Source organism: Cetorhinus maximus, chromosome 7, assembly GCF_964194155.1.
Source record: "Cetorhinus maximus chromosome 7, sCetMax3.hap1.1, whole genome shotgun sequence".
Lineage (NCBI taxonomy): Eukaryota > Metazoa > Chordata > Chondrichthyes > Lamniformes > Cetorhinidae > Cetorhinus > Cetorhinus maximus.
The window spans coordinates 52,845,824-52,864,301 of record NC_135885.1 but is presented as its reverse complement, the minus strand read 5'-3'; the positions used below and the strand labels follow the sequence as shown (position 1 = coordinate 52,864,301).

The following is an 18,478-nucleotide window of genomic DNA, read 5'->3' as shown; positions in this document are numbered from 1 at the left end:
CCATCTATCGCCCTCACATGCGTTTTGTGACGGTCTTGAAAGAACACCCAGCACAGGATTTTCAAATAATATACACACTTGACAATTGGTTCAGCTAATAGAGTATGACTAGGGCAAAAACAGATGTCAAAGGAAAGATGGTTATTGTTTTAGAGAAGACTGGTGATGTTTGTGTAGGTGAAAGATCTGGGATGGTTAAACAGATGAGATTGAGGTTGTATTTTTGAGGACTAGGGCGGAGAACATTGAAGGCCACCCACTGCCTTGTTGTTTGCACCTTGCATCTATTCCTGTCTGGTCAATATTATCAACACATCTTTTCTCCTGCCCTCCCCTTCCGTACCCATATTTCCCTTTGCATTTCCTTGTCTCCTGTATCCTTTCATCTCACTTTATTACTTACTAAATCCATCGCCCTTGTCCACTGCTCCCATCTATCTACTCCCCTTCCCATCATTCCTGTGCACTCCATTATACCTGGTTTCCCCCTTTCCATTACCTCCCTACCCACACCGTTCCTCTTGCTTTTTCCTCCCATCTCCCATATACTTCAATCCCTTTTCTTGCCCCCTCAGCAACTTATGTTTATATCAGACAAAAACTGACACCGAGCTGTAACAACAAGCAATCACATTCTACCAAAAACAATTCTGTGGTATAGAATTAAAAAACAGAGATATGAAGACAGGCAACTGAAAGTTTAATTCAATATATAGGCTCTAAGGAGTCTCTTAAAAGGATAATTTGGTGGAGAGAATTCCAGAGTTTAGGACATTGATGGCTGAAAGCACGGCCACCAATAATGGGATGAAGGGAGTGCAAGGTGGACAAGAGGCCAGAGTTAGAGGAATGAAGAGCTCACAGAGGATTGTAGGTCTAGAGGAAATGAGAGAAATGAAGCCATGGAGGATTTGGAATATCAGGATGAGAATTTTTAAATTCAAGGTGTGGGGAGACTGGGGCCACTGCTGGTCAGAGTGGAGTTTTGAAGCAGTTTAAATTTTTGGAGGATGGGAGATGGCAGATGTACCAGGAAAGCATTGGAATAGTTGAATCTGGAGATAACAAAAGCACGGACCCATTTACCCTTCCTTGTCAGCAGCCTGAACCCAAAGCTATTCCCCCAAAACAGAGCTAGTGGCAGATTTGGAGAAAATGGTTTGCAGCAGCTATCCTGTATAGGTTAGGAAACAACAGGGCAACCTGCCACAGCTCAGAGCTGGATTGGAGTGAAAAGTCACAGTTGAGACCCAATTGGCAAGCTGAGAGCAGACAGCTGCACTGGGCGCTAGGGACACAAGTAATTACTGCCGTCCAACAATTGTTATATCATCAGAGCGTGGGCCTTTTAAAAATCTGCTGAGTCACTTTAGCCTGCATTGCTGAGTACAAAATGATTGATTGCATGAGTTAAAGTGAATTGAAGGCAAAATTTAAATAAAACATCACACCTTTGTGCTCGAAAAAGCCACAAGCCTAGCTACACTGTGGCAGGTGCAAGAGACCTTTGAAGTAACTTTCAATCAATTCAGCCCACCACTGGTGAACTACCATTAGAGATGGAAATCCTATTGGAAACTCTCCGACAAAATTTAAAATGTGACAAACCCCAGAAAATTGGGTCCGTGGAATTCTGTCGAAAACATGTGCAAAGGATCAAATCAGCGGAAAGCAAAATTTATAGAAAAGCACATAAAAACATTATAAAAAATATCATAGCAAAACATGGCGTGAGTGTGACAGAGAAAACGTTAAAGAAAGCATTTCAGTACTTGCGGAAGACCAGCATTAAACATAATCTCAAAGAGAAAGGCAAATTTTAAAGTGTTATGTGAAAATGAATAAAATATAAAAAGGGGGTATTGCATAAAATACAAAAGATACTATACTTATTATAATTTTATAAGGATAGCTTAGTGCTTTGTAATTTTGGCCCTGTTATTTTTAAATAAGCTCATAACAGTTGTAAAAATCGTGCACTTCACCCTAAAACAATTTAACAGAAACAAAGAAGTCAATTTGAAATGGGCCTATGCCTTTTGACACTACAATCACAACCTCTCTCTGTGTTCCATACCGTATTTCTAACAGATTGGTATTTTAACAGCAGAATGCACTTACATTTCAATTTGTAGTACACTGCTAACAGTACTAAGGCTTTCCGTGTGTTACATACTTTGCTTCACGTAGGCAACATATCACAACGTATCACAACAGCAATGATCAAGACTATATATTATTCAAAGTATTGTGCCTACATTAATTCACAGAAGTATTTTGGCTAAATCACATCTCAACCTGAAACCAATCTCTGTAGCAGCAATAGGCAATCACATGCTATCAAAAACAATTGTCTCACAGTTGCCATGACAACTCAAGTCATCCAAGTATTTACCTCCAACAATAAACTCAGTAATTTGCAAAAACAGAACAATCAAACACACCCATCCCATCAGTGCAATCCTGAAACAGACAGGTAACAGTGCATCTGTAATCTAGGATTCAATCCAAGAAGGACGCATGTACAGCAGACCAAAGACAGTCTCTCATTGCCCACCCATTACTCCCTCCAATAAGCTCACAGCTTCTTGCTCAGTCTCTCTCGGGGTTTTCCACTCGGTGCTAGCTTTAACTAGCTTGCAGCCCAGAGACACAGCAGGCCTGATTCTAGGAGAGTAATAAAGCAGAGACAGAAAGCAGTAAAGAGGAAAGTGTGTGGCATAGATACGACAGGTTGAGTGAAATGGACAAACGAGGTAAAGAGAAAAAAAAGTCTGGGTCAAAAAATACAGGGCAACGATATAGACACTGTTCTGAGAAACAGAAAGCATTCATGGAAGGAGAGAATGCAACCAAAAAAAGTGGTAAAATGCAGAAAAATCCTGTAATCATATAATAAAAATAAAATTTAACTTATCCACAGGAAAACAGTTTCCCCAATTACAAACAGAGTCACAGATAAAAAAGATGGAATTTCACATATTCAGAACCAATGGCCAAACTAGGTCTCCAGCTCATTTCTGCTGTTTAACTCATTTGTTTCAGTTTATTCTAGTGCATCAATTTACTACATTTGTGGAAGTGAAGTTCAGATCTTGACCAATCCTCCACTATACAAAGTATCTTGACCTCTGTAGACATCAGGACATATTAGCACACATGGGGAAAGCAGACATTTGTAAACAAAGCACATTGCCAAGAAATTTAACCTCACTTGTATAAGCAGATTATATCAAAACATGGAATTTGCTAAGTGACATTTCAACATAACTTCAACATGATCTGATTCAATTTAAGGTTTTCCACTCACTACTCATTTACCATTTCCGTTTCCCTGGTGAAATGTGTTCGGGTTGTAGCCTTCGGTCACAAGGTCCAGGAACAACAATATGAAGAACATCACCTAAACAAAAACAAAACACCTCTTTTCATCAACACAAATCCACATCCCCCAAACCACACTACAAATTGTTCATCTCTGCTTTGCTTTCGCATTCCACACAGCAGAGCACCTAACTTGAGCATCAAGCGTGGCATCCCCAACAATAATACAAGAGAGCTGCGATTATAATTAGTAGTCCCCAAAGAAGATAAATAACTCAGACTAATTACTTAGAAATGCTTTGTTGAAAAAATGTTGCATGCAGCTTTGGGAATTAAGCCCTTATGTGCCATTTTCAGCATTAGAGGAGTAAAAGTTCAAGAAATGTAACACAGTTCATCGAAGTTTAAAATTGTATCCATCCTATAAGCGATAACTGATGTGTGCCTCTACCCCAATAGCAAAAAGTGACAAGCAGGCAACATGACTGCAAAAAAATGGCTAGCATGGATACATTCAACTACAGATCTTATCATAACCAATTCAAACTCATTCTCATCAGTTAATTACACCCAGCTACTTCCAGCAGGAATCACTGAATGGTCATCAGAAGTGGGAACCTTTTCTGACTTTCGACTGTCTAGCTCATGGGCATGAAGACTATCCGAAATCCCTTGCACCACCTCACCCAAAATCAGCCAACTTAGAATAGATCAGGAAGCAACCGCTGACTTCCCCATTATAGATAGCTCAACTACCAATCAAGCTTGTTCCATCCAGAGCTAAAATTTTCAATCCCAATGAACCTACTCACCACTTGGGTTAGCAGCAGGCCGACTAGGGTCTTGTGAACGAATCTGGTTTGCACAAACATCGGGTCGAGGCTGTGGGATAACTGGACTGGTTCCAGTGCTGTGTGTTATTACAATTGGGTTTGCTGACAGAGGTTTAATAATCCTCTGCTCAGTTTGTGGAGAAATCGACAAAAGGCTGGAGTTAGCTCTCGCCACCTGCCTTGAAGAATAATTTCCTCGTCGTCTTAATTCACTTAAAGCATTTTTTGTGCGAGCTATAGAAAAAAAGATTTTTTTTTTAAAAAAGGGAATTGAATATTCCTCGGCAAAGTATAAATTGCTGTGAAATTAGTACTGAATTTTATAAACATTCAAAAAGTTTAATATTTCAGCATTCATCTGCACAGAAAAGACACAATAGAAAAGTCCAAGTCATTTACAGTTAACTACAACTCCCTATATTTTGCAGCAAAAGGTTAATGTAGGAACTGATTTGAGTGACGTAAGGGCAGAGAAATGAGAGCAAGGAATATTAAAGAAGTTTGGCTATTCATAGATATATCCAAAATTATTTCATACAAAATACTTTTTTTTATAAAAAATACCTCTCTGGTTTGTAGCCAGTGCCACAGAGCCCTGTTGCAAACTCCTGTAAGTGAAATAAATACACCAGTTAGGAACATGAATAATCAAGAAACAGCAAAGAAAGTTAATCATTACATTTCAGGTTCAATTCAGTACAGTATTTTGAAATTGCTTTGGAGATCTGAACTAAGAAGAATATCAACTCACTCACCAAAGACCTGCTGCATCTATCAAGGGAGTGCTCTAGCTGCAAAACCTGACAAAACAGATCTTCACAAATACAAGTATATTTGGGAGGAAGGGGTCATGAGGAAAGAATACTTTTACATTCAGGATACATTCCTGGGACAGTGGACATGCAGTTGCCTTTTAGTTCTCGAACCTGGGTTCTCCTTTAAATGTTCCTCTTGCCATACCAGTTTGGCTGATCTCAATGCAGCTCCTGGTGCGTATGGATTACCCCATAACTTGATGCTAACTCCACGCAGAAAGAACAGAGGATGCCTGGTTATGGGACATGCAAATTATTGCATTGAGGATGGAAGTACAGTCGTGAGATTGGGGTAGAGTAAAGGGAGCTTTAGTTTGCATTTAACAATCCTACACCTGACAGGAGAATACTTGTGCGAACACTACATGCCTGAGATGGGGAAGTATTCCATTTCAGCATTAAGAGAATAACTAGTTTTATTCAGACATCCTAAGTGTTGGAGGCTTCTAATTGCCATTAGTCCATTTGCAAAATAATAACTAGTATCAGTCTAGATGACGACTTCATTACCTAATTTGAGAAAGCGTGTACTCCAATTTCCTCCACAAGGATGGCAACACTGCAGGTGCTTCTGGCATTGAATCTAGAAAAGGGGAAAAGAGAAACAGGGAAAAGAAGAATATAATTCAGTTTTGCCATAAGAAACTAGGTCACTTACACTAAGATATTGGACCTAAGTGTCTACTACTGAACAATGAATTCAGCACACAGCCCGCTGATTAAACCAAGTCAAAGCTCTATTATGAAGGTGCTGGAGTAAGAACTTCTTCATTCTTGCCTCATGTTAAGGTACAAGTTACATTTTTACCTTCCCTAATTCCTCATGCCATTTGCTATACTTTTGGTATAATGTATTACACCTTGGTCTTGATGTCAAAGGGTGGAACTAACCCTACAAGGTCAGTTATGCTTTGAAACCTATTACAACAGAGAAATGATAAAGTATACATTAGAACTATATTTAGAAAGCAGACTAACTTTTCAGAACTGTCATCCAAATAACCTCTCACCTGATTAATCTTGCACACAAGAAACTGAACTCACCTCTAGGCATCTACTTGTAAGGCACTAACAGACAAAGAATCCAAGATGCTGCACAGAAACATAACCAATGGCAAAAATGGACACCATGCTAAAGGAGCAGATGTTTCTTTTCCTCCATTTCTCTCTCATTACCTTTTTTGCTTTCTGATGGCAACTTTTTAGGATCCTGCCATTCACACCTCCTCTAGACAAATTGTTTGTTTCTTTTCTTATCCCATTATCACTCAGTTTGGTCTTGCTCCATGAAACTTTTTGGCATTTTATCTGTCCTGCCCTTCACCCTATCATAGACCTTCCCTTTTGTTCTTCTTCCCACCCTCCTCCCTTTCACTTACTCAACTGAGGGATTCACAGGAGGTCAGAGGCATCTTTTGGGGGTGGGGTGAAGACATAACTTTGGCCACCCCGATGTTTAACCGTAGCAAATTGCAACTTATCCAAGACTGTGTGTTAGACAACCAGTCCTGGATGGATCCTTAGGGATGGGAAGAAAACCCACTATTAGAAATGTTCAGGGTATAATTGGATAGCTAAGACTGAAACCAAGTGAGAGCAACCCCACTCAGTTGAGCAACAAAGAGCCATTGGAGGTTGATGGTGAGGTGAGGTATGCTTTTCATTTTTTTTGTACTACCTATACAAACCAAGATTGCAGATGAGTTTATTGGCCAAAGTTTACGATCAGATATTTGAGAAAATGCTGTCATATAATCCTAGAACACCGAGCACATAGTATACTTACCTCTTGCTTTCATAATCACATATTCATTAAGAATGGTTTTCAAGTTTTTTCCAAAAAGTGACTGAAAGAGAATTAATTCAATGTTAATCAGCAATTTAAAACATGAAAACGAGAATTTCAGTTACACTATTGCAACCAATCTAAAAAAAAGTGCAGAAAAACAGAAAATGCAGGAAATAGCCAGCAGATCAAGCAGTATCTATGCTGAGAGAAACAGAGTTAAATGTCTCAGATGGATGACCTTTCCTCAGAACTGGAAGAAGTTAGAGATGCAAAATGTTTTAAGTACAGAAGCAGGGAAAAGGGAAGATGGGGAAGAACAAAAAGGCAATTCTATGATAGGGTCAAGGGCAGGAGAGATTAAATAACAAAAAGGGATGGCAGTGCTGGAACAATTAAAGAAACAAAAGATGAACTAGATTAAGAATAATCACTAAAAGATGCTGTCAGAAAAAAAAAAATCGGGGTAGTGGTTATGATCTGAAATTGCTGAACTTAATGTAGGATTAAGGTGGTTGTAAGTGCCTAACTGAAGGATGAGATGCTGTTCTTTGAACTTATATTAAGCTTCACTGGAAGTGTGGAAGGGCGAGGACAGACAGGGAGTGGGGTGACACAGCACCATCTGTCATAGGCCACAAAGCAGAGCCCCAAATAGTGCATACTAAAATATTGTACTTACATGAAGTAGATTTAAAATAGAGGAAATGAAGGTTTTTTTTAAAATAGCAATCTGTCATGATCTGGAATCTGTTGTCTGAAAGGGTGCTGAGGAAAGAGTAGGAGAGTGGGACTATTTGGATAGCCCTTCAAAGAGACATGAGCTGCATCGCCTCCCTCTGTGCTGTACGATTCTATGGGCTGGATTTTAAAGAATGCCCTGCGCACCACCCTACCCTCCCGCCACAAGCTAAAAGCAGTTGGTCGGGAGCCCTCCCACCAAAAAGCCAGCTCTCCTGCAGCCATTTTACATTCGGCGGAGTTTAATTGGCTGAGGCTGAGAATTCTGCCCCCTGCTGACTGCATTTTACAAGCCCGCATCCTCCCCGCCCGCCTTTAAACTTGCTGGCTGAGGGCCATTAAATCTAGCCCTATGGTTCATATTTTAGTTGATAAAACAATTCATTCCTTCAATTGAAGTCACATAGTATACTTACTATTCCAATTTTGTTACTATTTTGCACAATTTCTCCCTCTTACAAAATCTGGATTTTGCATGCATTATAAAAATTTAACATAAAAATTGTACCACAACTCAGTTTGTACTTGTTGTGGAGATGATAGGTGAACAATTTTCATGATGAATGACATGAGCTTGGTTTTACAGCTTTTTCACAAACTTCGACAGGTCCCTGTGCATACACCTTGCACAGTGCTTTCCCTCAAAATATAGCAATTGGCTGCATAAATAACATACACACATCATACCAGCAGAAATGTAATTAGTACAGTACAGCATATCAATCATATATAAATACTTCAGATAATTCAAGTTTCACAGAAATCTTTACTTGCACAAATTTCAACTGCGTGAAATCATAAATCGAACTAATGAATGATTGATAGTGCTAGTTAAGTATTGTTAACCTCATCATCACAAATGCAGATCTGATTACACAGGTTTGAGGCTTGATTCAGAAACCAACTAAAAATTTACAGATAATATATAACTGAGAGGGGCGGTAGAGCCAAAGTGGCAGATCAGAAAATATAAAACAAGTTGGACAAAATGTGCCAGTATAATATGCAAGTAACATTCAATGTTGTTATAGTAAAGTATAGCTCATATGAAGGACAGAATGTACAGCACACACACACTCCATGAATGATGCTGAGACCACCAATAAACTGAAATGACCTAGCAGTTTTAGCAGATCACCCAAAGTAGAACAGCAATCAAAACTGATAAGACGGTTGCTCTTTATAATCAAAATAGTAGAATGTAGTTCAGAGCAAGGCATGGTGAAACTGTATATTGTTTTAATCAGAGTATCTCAAATACTGTATCCAGCTCTGGTCACTGAGAATCAAAGGAGAGACTTGAAGCACCATGAGACTAATCCCCACTTTGAGAGGATTGAGATATGAGGAAATACTGGAGGAACTTGGGTTTTTAAGCCTGGAAAGGAGATATGGGAAAGTTGACCTTTAGAAGCAGATAAGATAGTAAAAGAATGGAAAAGGTAAGTTCAGAATATTACTTCAAACTGAAGTGTGAGAATAGGACAAGAGAACACACAGGTTCAAATTAGGAAAAATTAATGCCTGATAGCAGGATGTTGTTTCTCCAGTGTGAACACATTTAATGAACTTGCAAATAAGAAAAAACTCGTAGGTGAAACTGCACACTTGAAAAGCTGCAGTATACAGTTTGTGCTGTCTCCGCCCATCACAAGGATTTTACCCACTGGGAAAAAGTGACAGGTCAGCTTTATACAGCTATCATAAACATGCTGCTCCCACATATCAGTTTGAGTAATAAGTCCTGGATCTTTATTCATAATCTCCAGGGATTGCGCCATGGAGTGTTTCGTCCCTCCCCTTATTGGGATGGGAAAGGTTTGTGGCACAGTGGGTAGCATCCCTGCCTCTGAGCCAGAAGCTCAGAGTTTGAGGACAATGGCCACGGATGGTGCATTCGTAATGTGGCCAAACCAGGTTAATTATCAACCTGTATATCCTTCCAATATGCCTATGGCAGGCAGTAAGATCGTCTCCTGGTAAACCATGCTTGATGTGAAGTGGCACCCCTCAAGCTATAACCTCCGGCGACGAACTGGAAGGCCTGTTCCAGGAAAAAAAAACCATGGAAACAGACATAAGCACATCTTTATTTGCCTCATGTGCCCTGACATTTGAAAGCGTCTTAAGTCCGAGTCTTATCTGGGTGCTGTAGTAAAACTCCACAGTCTCACTCATTACATGGGAAGTATGCTGAACCTTTTAGTTCTCTAATGGGACTTGTATTCCTACCAAGTACAGAATAAAGATACTTTATAATGCTCAGAAATCATATAATGCATACTGTACCAGTAAACAAGCAGGAACCAATCCATCTTCAGTACTGTGTTCCGCATATTCCTTTAGGTCACCACTTTCCAATATAAAGGCTCTGCAAGTATTAGAAAGCTTTTCTTGCTGCAGGTAGCCTATAAGACAAGCAGAATAAAGTTCAATTTCTCACTGATCTATACAGAAAGCGATATGATATTTTAACACGCAAGCTGCTGCACAGATATTTTAACAGTTAAATAACTGAGCATTTTACTATAAACGTATAGGGGGAAGACAGTGGCGCTGTGGTAATGTCGCTGGTCTAGTAATCCAGAGGCCCAGGTTAATAATCTAGGAACATGAGTTCAAATCCCATAAAATTAAATTCAATAAAATCTGGAATTGTTTCGGTAATCATCAATTGTTGTAAAAAAAAAACATCTGGTTCACTAATGTCCTTTAGGAAAGGAAATCTGCCATCCTTACCTGGTCTGGCCTACATATGACTCCAGGTCCACAGAAATATCGTTGACTCTTCTGAAATGGCTGAGCAAATAGGGATGGGCAACACTTCGAGTCCAATATGACTTGAAACGTTATCTGTTTCTCTCTCCACAGATACTGCCAGACCTGCTGAGTTTTTCCTGTATGTTCTGGTTTTATTTGTTGCCCACCCTTAATTGTCCTTGAACCTAATGGTTGGCTTGCCTTGCTAGGCCATTTCTGAAGAGTCAACCACATTGCTGTGGATTTGGAGTCACATATAGGCCAGACCAGGTAAGGGCAGTAGATTTTCTTCCCTAAGGGACGTTAGTGAACAGGTGGGTTTTTATGACAATCGATGATAATTTGATGGTTACCATTACTGAGACAAGCTTTATAATCCGGACTTTAAGTTTTACCAGCATTTTTTGTTTTCATTTCAGTTTTCCAGCATCCACAGTAGTTTGCTTTTGTTTTAATCGCCAACAAATGGTGACCTTGCCAGCAATGCCCACATCCCATTAAAGAAAAGTCGGATGAAGGAAATTCAGAATTAATACCATTTTACAAATCTTTCAGCCACACTTCTATATAGGAAAAAATTCCTCTTTTCAAGCTAGCTGTGATAAGCTTCAGTAAATGTGCTTGTTTGGAAGGGCAGGTGTTAGTAGGCAAGTCTACCACTCCTCAAACAAAAAAAGAGAAAGTATCATTCTTTAGGAGCTTGTTACATATTAGACCATTTTATTAGCAAAATTAGGCTGACAACATTCAGAAGAAAGGGCACAGCAGTTGGTGCTGTGTCATGCATCGAACTATCTCCATGCCTGGTGGGTTACATGGGGTGGGGCCAAACACATTTTCTTTATACCATAAATACTGCTTTTCAATAATGTAAAGCTTTCTAAAGCAGGAACCTAGTAGGACCCTAAGCTGTCACCAATTGCTGCAATCCCACTCGCACCTCAAGATCTCACTGGCCACTGACTCCTCTCATTCCTCAGTCCACCATATGCTGAGCCTACACCAGCCTTTGCACCAATATCTGTTCAGCATCTTTGCAGGATGGCAGAGCTCGAAGGAACTCATTCCCTGGGACGTTAATGATGAACATTCTATCCTTTACAGATCTCCCAGTGTGCCTTATTGCTTTGTGTGGGGTAGAAATAATCTACTACATGTTGCATTAATGCAAACGCTGTACAATGTGCCATTCCCTCTCGTTAAAGATCATTTTGGATATACTTCTGATATAAACTACTCGCACCACATAGTTCAAATAACACTTTCCTATGAGACAGAAACTTAAAAATATTGTCAGTAGAATTTGAGTCAGCATGAACTTTTTGTATTATGTTCACTTGAGCTGAGAAAAGTAATCCAGTAGTTCAACGGTACATGTTTTTCTTCCAAATTGGTACTACACTGGAGAGAGCAATTTGCTACATTTATTATTAGAATGAACATGGAACAGGCATATTGAACGACATTAAAATACACAGGGTCAATTTCTTCCACAGTGCACTGCAGCAATGTCCAATAAGGATAAAAGGAATAGGAGCAGGAGTTGGCCACGCAATACTGTCCCATTTTATTCACTACAACAACTTAATTGAAACCCATCACTAGATACTTATAGTTCTGTTAACATATGCAGAAATCTAATCAGGAGTTTTTCTTGGTGCATGAATCTAGATCAACAACCATAACAGTCTTGGAACTTCAAAGAAATCTAAAAATTCAGTGCAAGATTGCAATATAGGAGCAAGAGAAAGAAATTGCAAGTATCTGGTATCTTATCAGATCTCTCTATACATAGAAAATACTTCAAACCACAGTCACTGTCATGGTATTAGTCAAGCTTGTCGCAGTGGTCGAACATTCACCTCAGAAACAGAAGATTCAACCTCAAGTCCTATTTCAAAGACATGAGCACATAATCTAGGCTGGCACAAATCTGTGGGAGCACTATACTTTTGTAGTTGCCATCTTTCAAATGAGATGTTAAACCAAAAACTCACCTGCTCTCTTAGATATTGGGATCGTTCACATCTGCTTATCTTTCAGACATCATCATTAAAAACAGATTTTCTAATCAGTAGCTTATTATTTCTGGGACCTAATGTGTACACTCCATTTGGCATACTTTTACATTACAGCAATAACTAGGCTTCAAAGTATCTCATAGTAAATAGCCTTGGAGCATCTGAGGTTATGTAAGGAGCTAAATAAACACACGTTGTTTCTTTTACATACTGCATCTAAAAGGATACCAACAAAAGGTACATTTTTTCTTCCTAAGGAGAAAAATATAAATAAAACAAGGGCTCTTTACACTGATTGCGCTTCCATACAATGATCCGTGGGATGATGGTACTATACTACATATTTTGGCAACTGTGCTGCTCACTGTACCAATCATGAGACTCAGAACAGTTGTGTCACCACTCTCCGGTACTATGGTGAGATCTGGACTGTGAAACATTGACACATAAGAGCGCAGGAGAAATTCCATTCGCAATGCCTCCACCACATCCTCTGAATTCAATGGGAGGTCAGTTGAACAAATGCTAGTGTCCTTCTTGAAGCCAACTCCAAAAAGAATTCAGGCAGAAACTTCTACAAAATCAACTACGATGGACTGGACACTGTTTCCAGATGGTTGAAAAGCATCTCCCCTGTCAAGTCTTGTTTTCTCAACTCTCAAATGGCCAACATTCCAGGAGAGGACAATGAAAATACTTCAAAGATACTATGAAGCTCTCTCTGAAGTACAGCAGCATTGACATTAATGACTGGAAGGAGCTTGCTATCAATTGTTCAAAATGGTGATGACTTGTCCACCAACCTTGCTCATGCTGAGTCCAAACACCTTAATGATGAGGCAGAGCAGCAGCAAAAAAGGAAGCAAATCCTGCACTCCTGATACCACTACCTCGTGGGACACCCTGCCCCATGTGTCCTAAGATCTTCAAGTTGAAAACCATTCTGCTTGGCCACATGAAAGCCAATGTCAGAAACTCGTGACCATGAGTAGGTGCCATCCTCGAATCGAGGGATAGCTGAAGACGGCCAATCATGAGGAGTTTCTGATATCCATTATCTGCCAAATGGAGTTGCTTAATGACCAAATAGTTTTCAAGGCCAATTAAAAATTGCCTTTCTGGACCTCAAGGTGTGAAAAGAAAATGGAAGCTGGATCTTTTCATGACCAAGGCAGCTCCAGAATGACAAACAGTTAAGAAAAATAGGAATCAAGTAAACTCTTAGCCAAATTGCAGAACCAATGATTTGATAACTGATACCAGTAGCTCCACAGTATTCCAGGGGAATGTAGACATCTGAACAGCCAGCCTAGCTCATTAATGGAATTGGACCTGACAAGGGAACTGAAATTCTTTCCACATAGAATAACTGAAATGAAATGGAGCTATTATTCTACCCGGCACAAATTGTAACACAATTTTGAATACGTTTACACAAAAACAAAACAACCTATACCATGATTTAAGGTAATGCCTCCTTTACAAGTAAATAGCAAAGCTGTCACCTAATTCTTTATAGGTGAATTAAAAGGCCTGTGAAGCAGATTAAGAACAATTTCACCCATGTTCCAAGAGCATGTGAAGCAATGTCAACACAATGTCATAGAGCTGGGGCTGTCAATTACAGGTAATGACACTCCGTTTAGGCAAGAGGAAAGTGAAACGTCAGAGAACCAGACATTTGCCAACATTAAATCGAGGTGGTGCCCACCCCCGCCCGCGTCTTTCGTTGACTGCGATTCAATTTTACGATACAAAAATGTTAAAGAAACCTGGAATAAATTACGATCAAAGTTAACCGATTAATAAACTTTCGTCAATGCGCGGCTGATGACCCACCCACTTCAATCTGCCAAATAACTCTGTTCACGGCCGGTCTAACGCGTTCCCCCATCAGCGGCCCAGCACCGCCCAGTGAGACCGGCCAGCCTCCAGCTCCAGGCCCCACTTACCCAGGACAAGCCGCGCTATGTCGGAAGGCAGCAGCATGATCGCGGAATTAGCCTCAGGATGTGAGAATGGCCGGGAGGAGCGGCCGGTGACTTCCCTCCGGTGTTCGCGGCTCAATCACATCAGACGCCGCTTTCCAGCTGAAAATGGCGCGTAAAAACAAGACTGCGCTGATCGCGCTTCTACTTCCGGCGGAAGTGAGGCTAAAACGGGATGTGTTGTTGTGGGAGCTGTAGTTCAATGGACTGCAAATCCCAGAGTGCCGCGCTGTTCCTGGGCATGCGCGATAGTTAACGGGGGGGGGCGGGTAGCAGAGTTGGAAGTCTCCATCTGTAAATCGCCTCTAACGTAAATTTCAGCAGCGACTCTCATGCGCTTCATCCATGGCTGGAGCTCGGGTTTAAACAAAGTTTGATTCGGGCCCACGTTGATGTGCAGAGTTTTGTTTCTGTGAGTGCCTGTCCCTGACCAAGTGATGCTGCCTTTCGATGGCGGAGTTGCAGCGGTTGTTTGGCGGGCACGTTGTGATTGTCGCTCGGCCTCGGCGCAGTGTCGGTGACAGAGGGAGAGACAACATTTAAAAAGCTGTATCTGGACCAGGTCCGCTGGTGATGGGATTGGATTAGAATAACATGGGGAGTCGTGCTCAGTGGCAGATGAATAATCTCCTGCAATTTGATTCGCGGGGAGTGTTTAGGATTTCAATCTGCGGGTTTGCTGTCGTCTTTTAATTGTCTGCGGAAAGCTCGCTCGGTTTTGCTGCCGGCGGGTGCGGAAGGTCAGGGCGGGCGCTGATTTCCCGCCAGAACCAAGACCAGGGGATGGACTGTCCTTCTTCGGCAGTCCCTCTTGATCCAGGATGACTTGTTCCATGGGTTCTGAGATGGTTGAGATGTACAATGTGGGATCTGCGGACTCTGCTACATGTGGTGCAGGTGGTGTTTGGAGGGGCGGGTAGATGGGTTGTTTGGAGGTTTTTCCATTCTCTCTGACATGGCCTCTGCGTGTTCCCAACAGTCTCTCTATGTTCAGTACCTTCCCAAATGATCCTTCTCCATTTTGTTTGATCAGGAGCCATAGTTTCTTGGGTGGTATTAATGGAGTGATGTGGTGTCTCTCCTGTTGGCTGAAGAGGCAGCGAGAGCTCCACGTTGCCTTTTAGGAAATGCCCAACAAATGAAGTGCCACTTGGGCAATTGAGTGGGCAGGGGTGGGTCTTCCTTGGGATCGAGGCCTGAGGCTGGCAGCTCTCTTGAATGGCACCATCACTGGGGGCAGTGGCTATTGTGGGTATGACACCCACCCAAGGCCTGGTATCATTGCTGGATCCCAGGCCACAGGTAAGTGACGGTGGGAGGTGGGTCGGCAGCAAGGGCAGGATGGCTCTCAGTAGCCCCCCCCCCCCAATACCAATGCTGGGTCCCTGGATCAGACACTGACTGCTTTTGAATGAGGGATGCCTTCTGGGAGCCTGCAAGCAATCCCATACAGGTTGCTTGTGCTTCCTGCATGGCGAGCCTCCCACCCACTGCTGGATTCATAACAGTAGTGGTGGCATGTGGTCCTTAAGTTGGCATTAATTACCCACTTAAGGGTCTCCGTTGTTGGCAGGAGAGTAAGGCTGACGACATGTATTCCATAGAACCATAGAAAAGTTACAGCACAGAAGGAGGCCATTTGGCCCATCTTGTCCATGCCAGCCTGAGGACACCCAGGTGCCCTTTCTAATCCCACCTTCCTGCACCCGGCCCATAGCCCTGCAGCTTACAGCACTTAAGGTGCAGATCAGGTACTTTTTAAAAGAGTTCAGAGTTTCTGCCTCTACCACCAACTTGGGCAGTGAATTCCAGACACCCACTACCTTCTGCGTAAAAAAGTTCTTCCTCATGTCCCCGCTACACCTTCTGCCACTTATCTTGAATCTATGTCCCCTTGTTCTAGAATTCTCCATCAAGAGAAACAATTTTATCCTGTCCACTCTATTCCCCTCATAATTTTGTACACCTCAATCAAGTCACCTCTCAGCCTTCCTTGTCCTAAGGAAAATAACCCCAACCTATCCAATCTCTCCTCGTAGCTACACTTTTCTAACCCTGGCAACATTCTTGTAAACCTCTGCACTCTCTCCAGAGCTATTATGTCTTTCCTGTAATGTGGTGAGCAGAACTGCACACAATACTCCAGTTGTGGCCTCACCAGTGTTTTCTACAATTCCTTACTTTTATATTCTATACCTCTGCTAATGAAGGAGAGCATTCCATATTCCTTCTTTACAACCTTGTCTACTTGAACTGCTGCCTTCAGGGACCTGTGTACTTGTACGCCAAGATCTCTCACTTCATCTACCCCTCTTAGTATATTCCCATTTATTTTGTAATCCCTGTAACTGTTTGACTTCCCTAAATGTATGACCTCACACTCCTCTATGTTAAAATCCATCTGCCACTTTATCGCCCACTCCACAAACCCATCTATATCATTTTTGGAGATTATGGTTATCCTCTACACTATCCACTGCTTGGCCAATCTTCGTGTCATCTGCAAATTTCCCAATCGTGCCCCCCACATTCATGTCCAAATTGTTAATATATAATACAAACAGCAAGGGTTCCAATACCAAGCCCTGTGGAACACCACTTGAGACAACTTTTCATTCACAAGGGCATCCATCGACCACCACAGACTTAATCAGGGTGAAGGTGGGGAAAGCAGCTGGGACTCCACCTGCTGCCCTCCTGTCTGATTACATGCCCCCCACCTTCCTGGCCACCAAACTGGCCATGGGGGAGGGCATGAAATTCCACCTCATGAATCGGCGGAGATGTTCGGCATTCTGCATTGTTTTGAGGACATTGCTAAAGGGTTTCGGTTGCCCTCCCGGGAGTCTCCTGCTGTGACCGAGTTCTGAGTAAAGCAATCGTTCGGGAGTCTGTCGTCGTGTATACCAATGACATGTCCCACCCAGCAGAGATGGTTTTGAGTGATTAGCGCCTCAATGCTGGGCAAGTTGGCTTGAGAGAGGACCCTGCTGTTGGACCACCTTTCTTGCCATCCACTTTGGAGGACCTGGGAAGGCACCGCTGATCACATTTCTCCAGAGCTTTGAGATCCCTACTGTAGGTTGTCCAAATCTCTAAAGCATTTAGGCGTGTAAGGAAACCCGGTAAACCATGGCCTTAGTCTCAGGTTTGAGATCCTGGTCCTCAAATGCTCTTTTCCTCAGTCGGCTGAAGGCTGAGCTGGTAAATTGGAAGCAATGATGAATTTTGTTGTCTGTGTCTGCCTTCGCCGAGAGGAGGCTCCCAGCGTATTAGAAAATGTCAACATTTCCTGGCTTCTGGCGTCATGGTCCCAAACAACAACAGCCAGGCACCATCTTTTACATAATAAAATGTCCCAAGGCACTTCACAGGAGTGTTATCAAATAAATTTCACAGCAAGCCATATAAAGGAGATATTTGGACAGGTGACCAAAAGATTACTTAAAGTGGGAGGTATTAAACATTTCACAGATGGTAGAAGGGTTCAGGAAGGATATTCCATGCTTGGGGCCTAAAATGATTTAGATGTGCTTTAGAGGAATGTTAGGAATTGCATTTGTGTTTAATAAAAATGAAAGTCCAGACCTGTACTAAGCAAATGGGGCTGTGTTTATTGGACTACCTCAGGAGTCAAAATGAGGTCTCATTTTTAACACACCATTGTCAGACCAAGCAACCTCAGCTCCCTTAATTTGAGCATATAATTCCACATCCTCTCCATCACAAGGACCACTTTCTTCTATTTCAGCCCTTCCAGTGCTGAAACTGTTAGACATGCCTTTGTGGTCTCCAGACTCATTGCTCACTATGGTGTTCTCTGATCTTCCTAATGCCATAATCTCCAATTTGTCCAAAACCATGTTGCATATATCCTTTTCTACAGTAAGTTCTACTCATCCATCACTCCTCACCTACCCACATTGGCTCCCTGTCTCCAATAATTAAATAAAAACTTTTCATTCTTGGGTTTAAACATCCCCCGGTTTGCCTCACAATATTATCTCTGCAATCTCTTCCAGCCTCAAATTCACCCAAATTCCTTTTCTTCTGACTCTGCTCTGCGGTACATCCTCTTTTTAGATGGTGGGGGGGGGTGGGGAAGGAAGGAGACTGGGGGGAGAGAGAGAGAGAAGGGATGGTGGACATGGCAGGAAGGGGAGAGAAGAGCAAGTGGGATTATGGGGAGAGAGAGAAGGAAGAAAAATGG

At 41.8% G+C, this 18,478-nt stretch overlaps 2 protein-coding genes across 9 annotated transcripts in view; one reads left to right on the top strand and one right to left on the bottom strand.

The window, feature by feature from the left end:
- The window catches only part of npat (nuclear protein, ataxia-telangiectasia locus), a 42,067-nt gene extending 27,666 nt beyond the window's left edge, over positions 1-14,401 (bottom strand). For 2 of the 3 annotated variants that reach the window (XM_078545497.1, XM_078545498.1), the window contains exons 1-7: positions 14,233-14,401; positions 9,789-9,907; positions 6,759-6,819; positions 5,483-5,555; positions 4,722-4,765; positions 4,137-4,391; positions 3,322-3,403 (exon numbers count right to left, since the gene is read on the bottom strand). In XM_078545497.1, coding sequence (XP_078401623.1) covers positions 3,322-3,403; positions 4,137-4,391; positions 4,722-4,765; positions 5,483-5,555; positions 6,759-6,819; positions 9,789-9,907; positions 14,233-14,269 — 671 coding nt within the window. In that variant the 5' untranslated portion in view covers positions 14,270-14,401. The remainder of the gene's footprint in view (positions 1-3,321; positions 3,404-4,136; positions 4,392-4,721; positions 4,766-5,482; positions 5,556-6,758; positions 6,820-9,788; positions 9,908-14,232) is intronic. The other variant, XM_078545499.1, reaches the window with a different exon arrangement.
- A 93-nt stretch (positions 14,402-14,494) lies between these two features.
- The window catches only part of atm (ATM serine/threonine kinase), a 173,695-nt gene continuing 169,711 nt past the window's right edge, over positions 14,495-18,478 (top strand). For 5 of the 6 annotated variants that reach the window (XR_013577109.1, XR_013577110.1, XM_078545491.1 and 2 more), the window contains exon 1: positions 14,495-14,680. The gene's annotated coding sequence lies outside the window, so the exon portion shown is untranslated. The remainder of the gene's footprint in view (positions 14,681-18,478) is intronic. The other variant, XM_078545493.1, reaches the window with a different exon arrangement.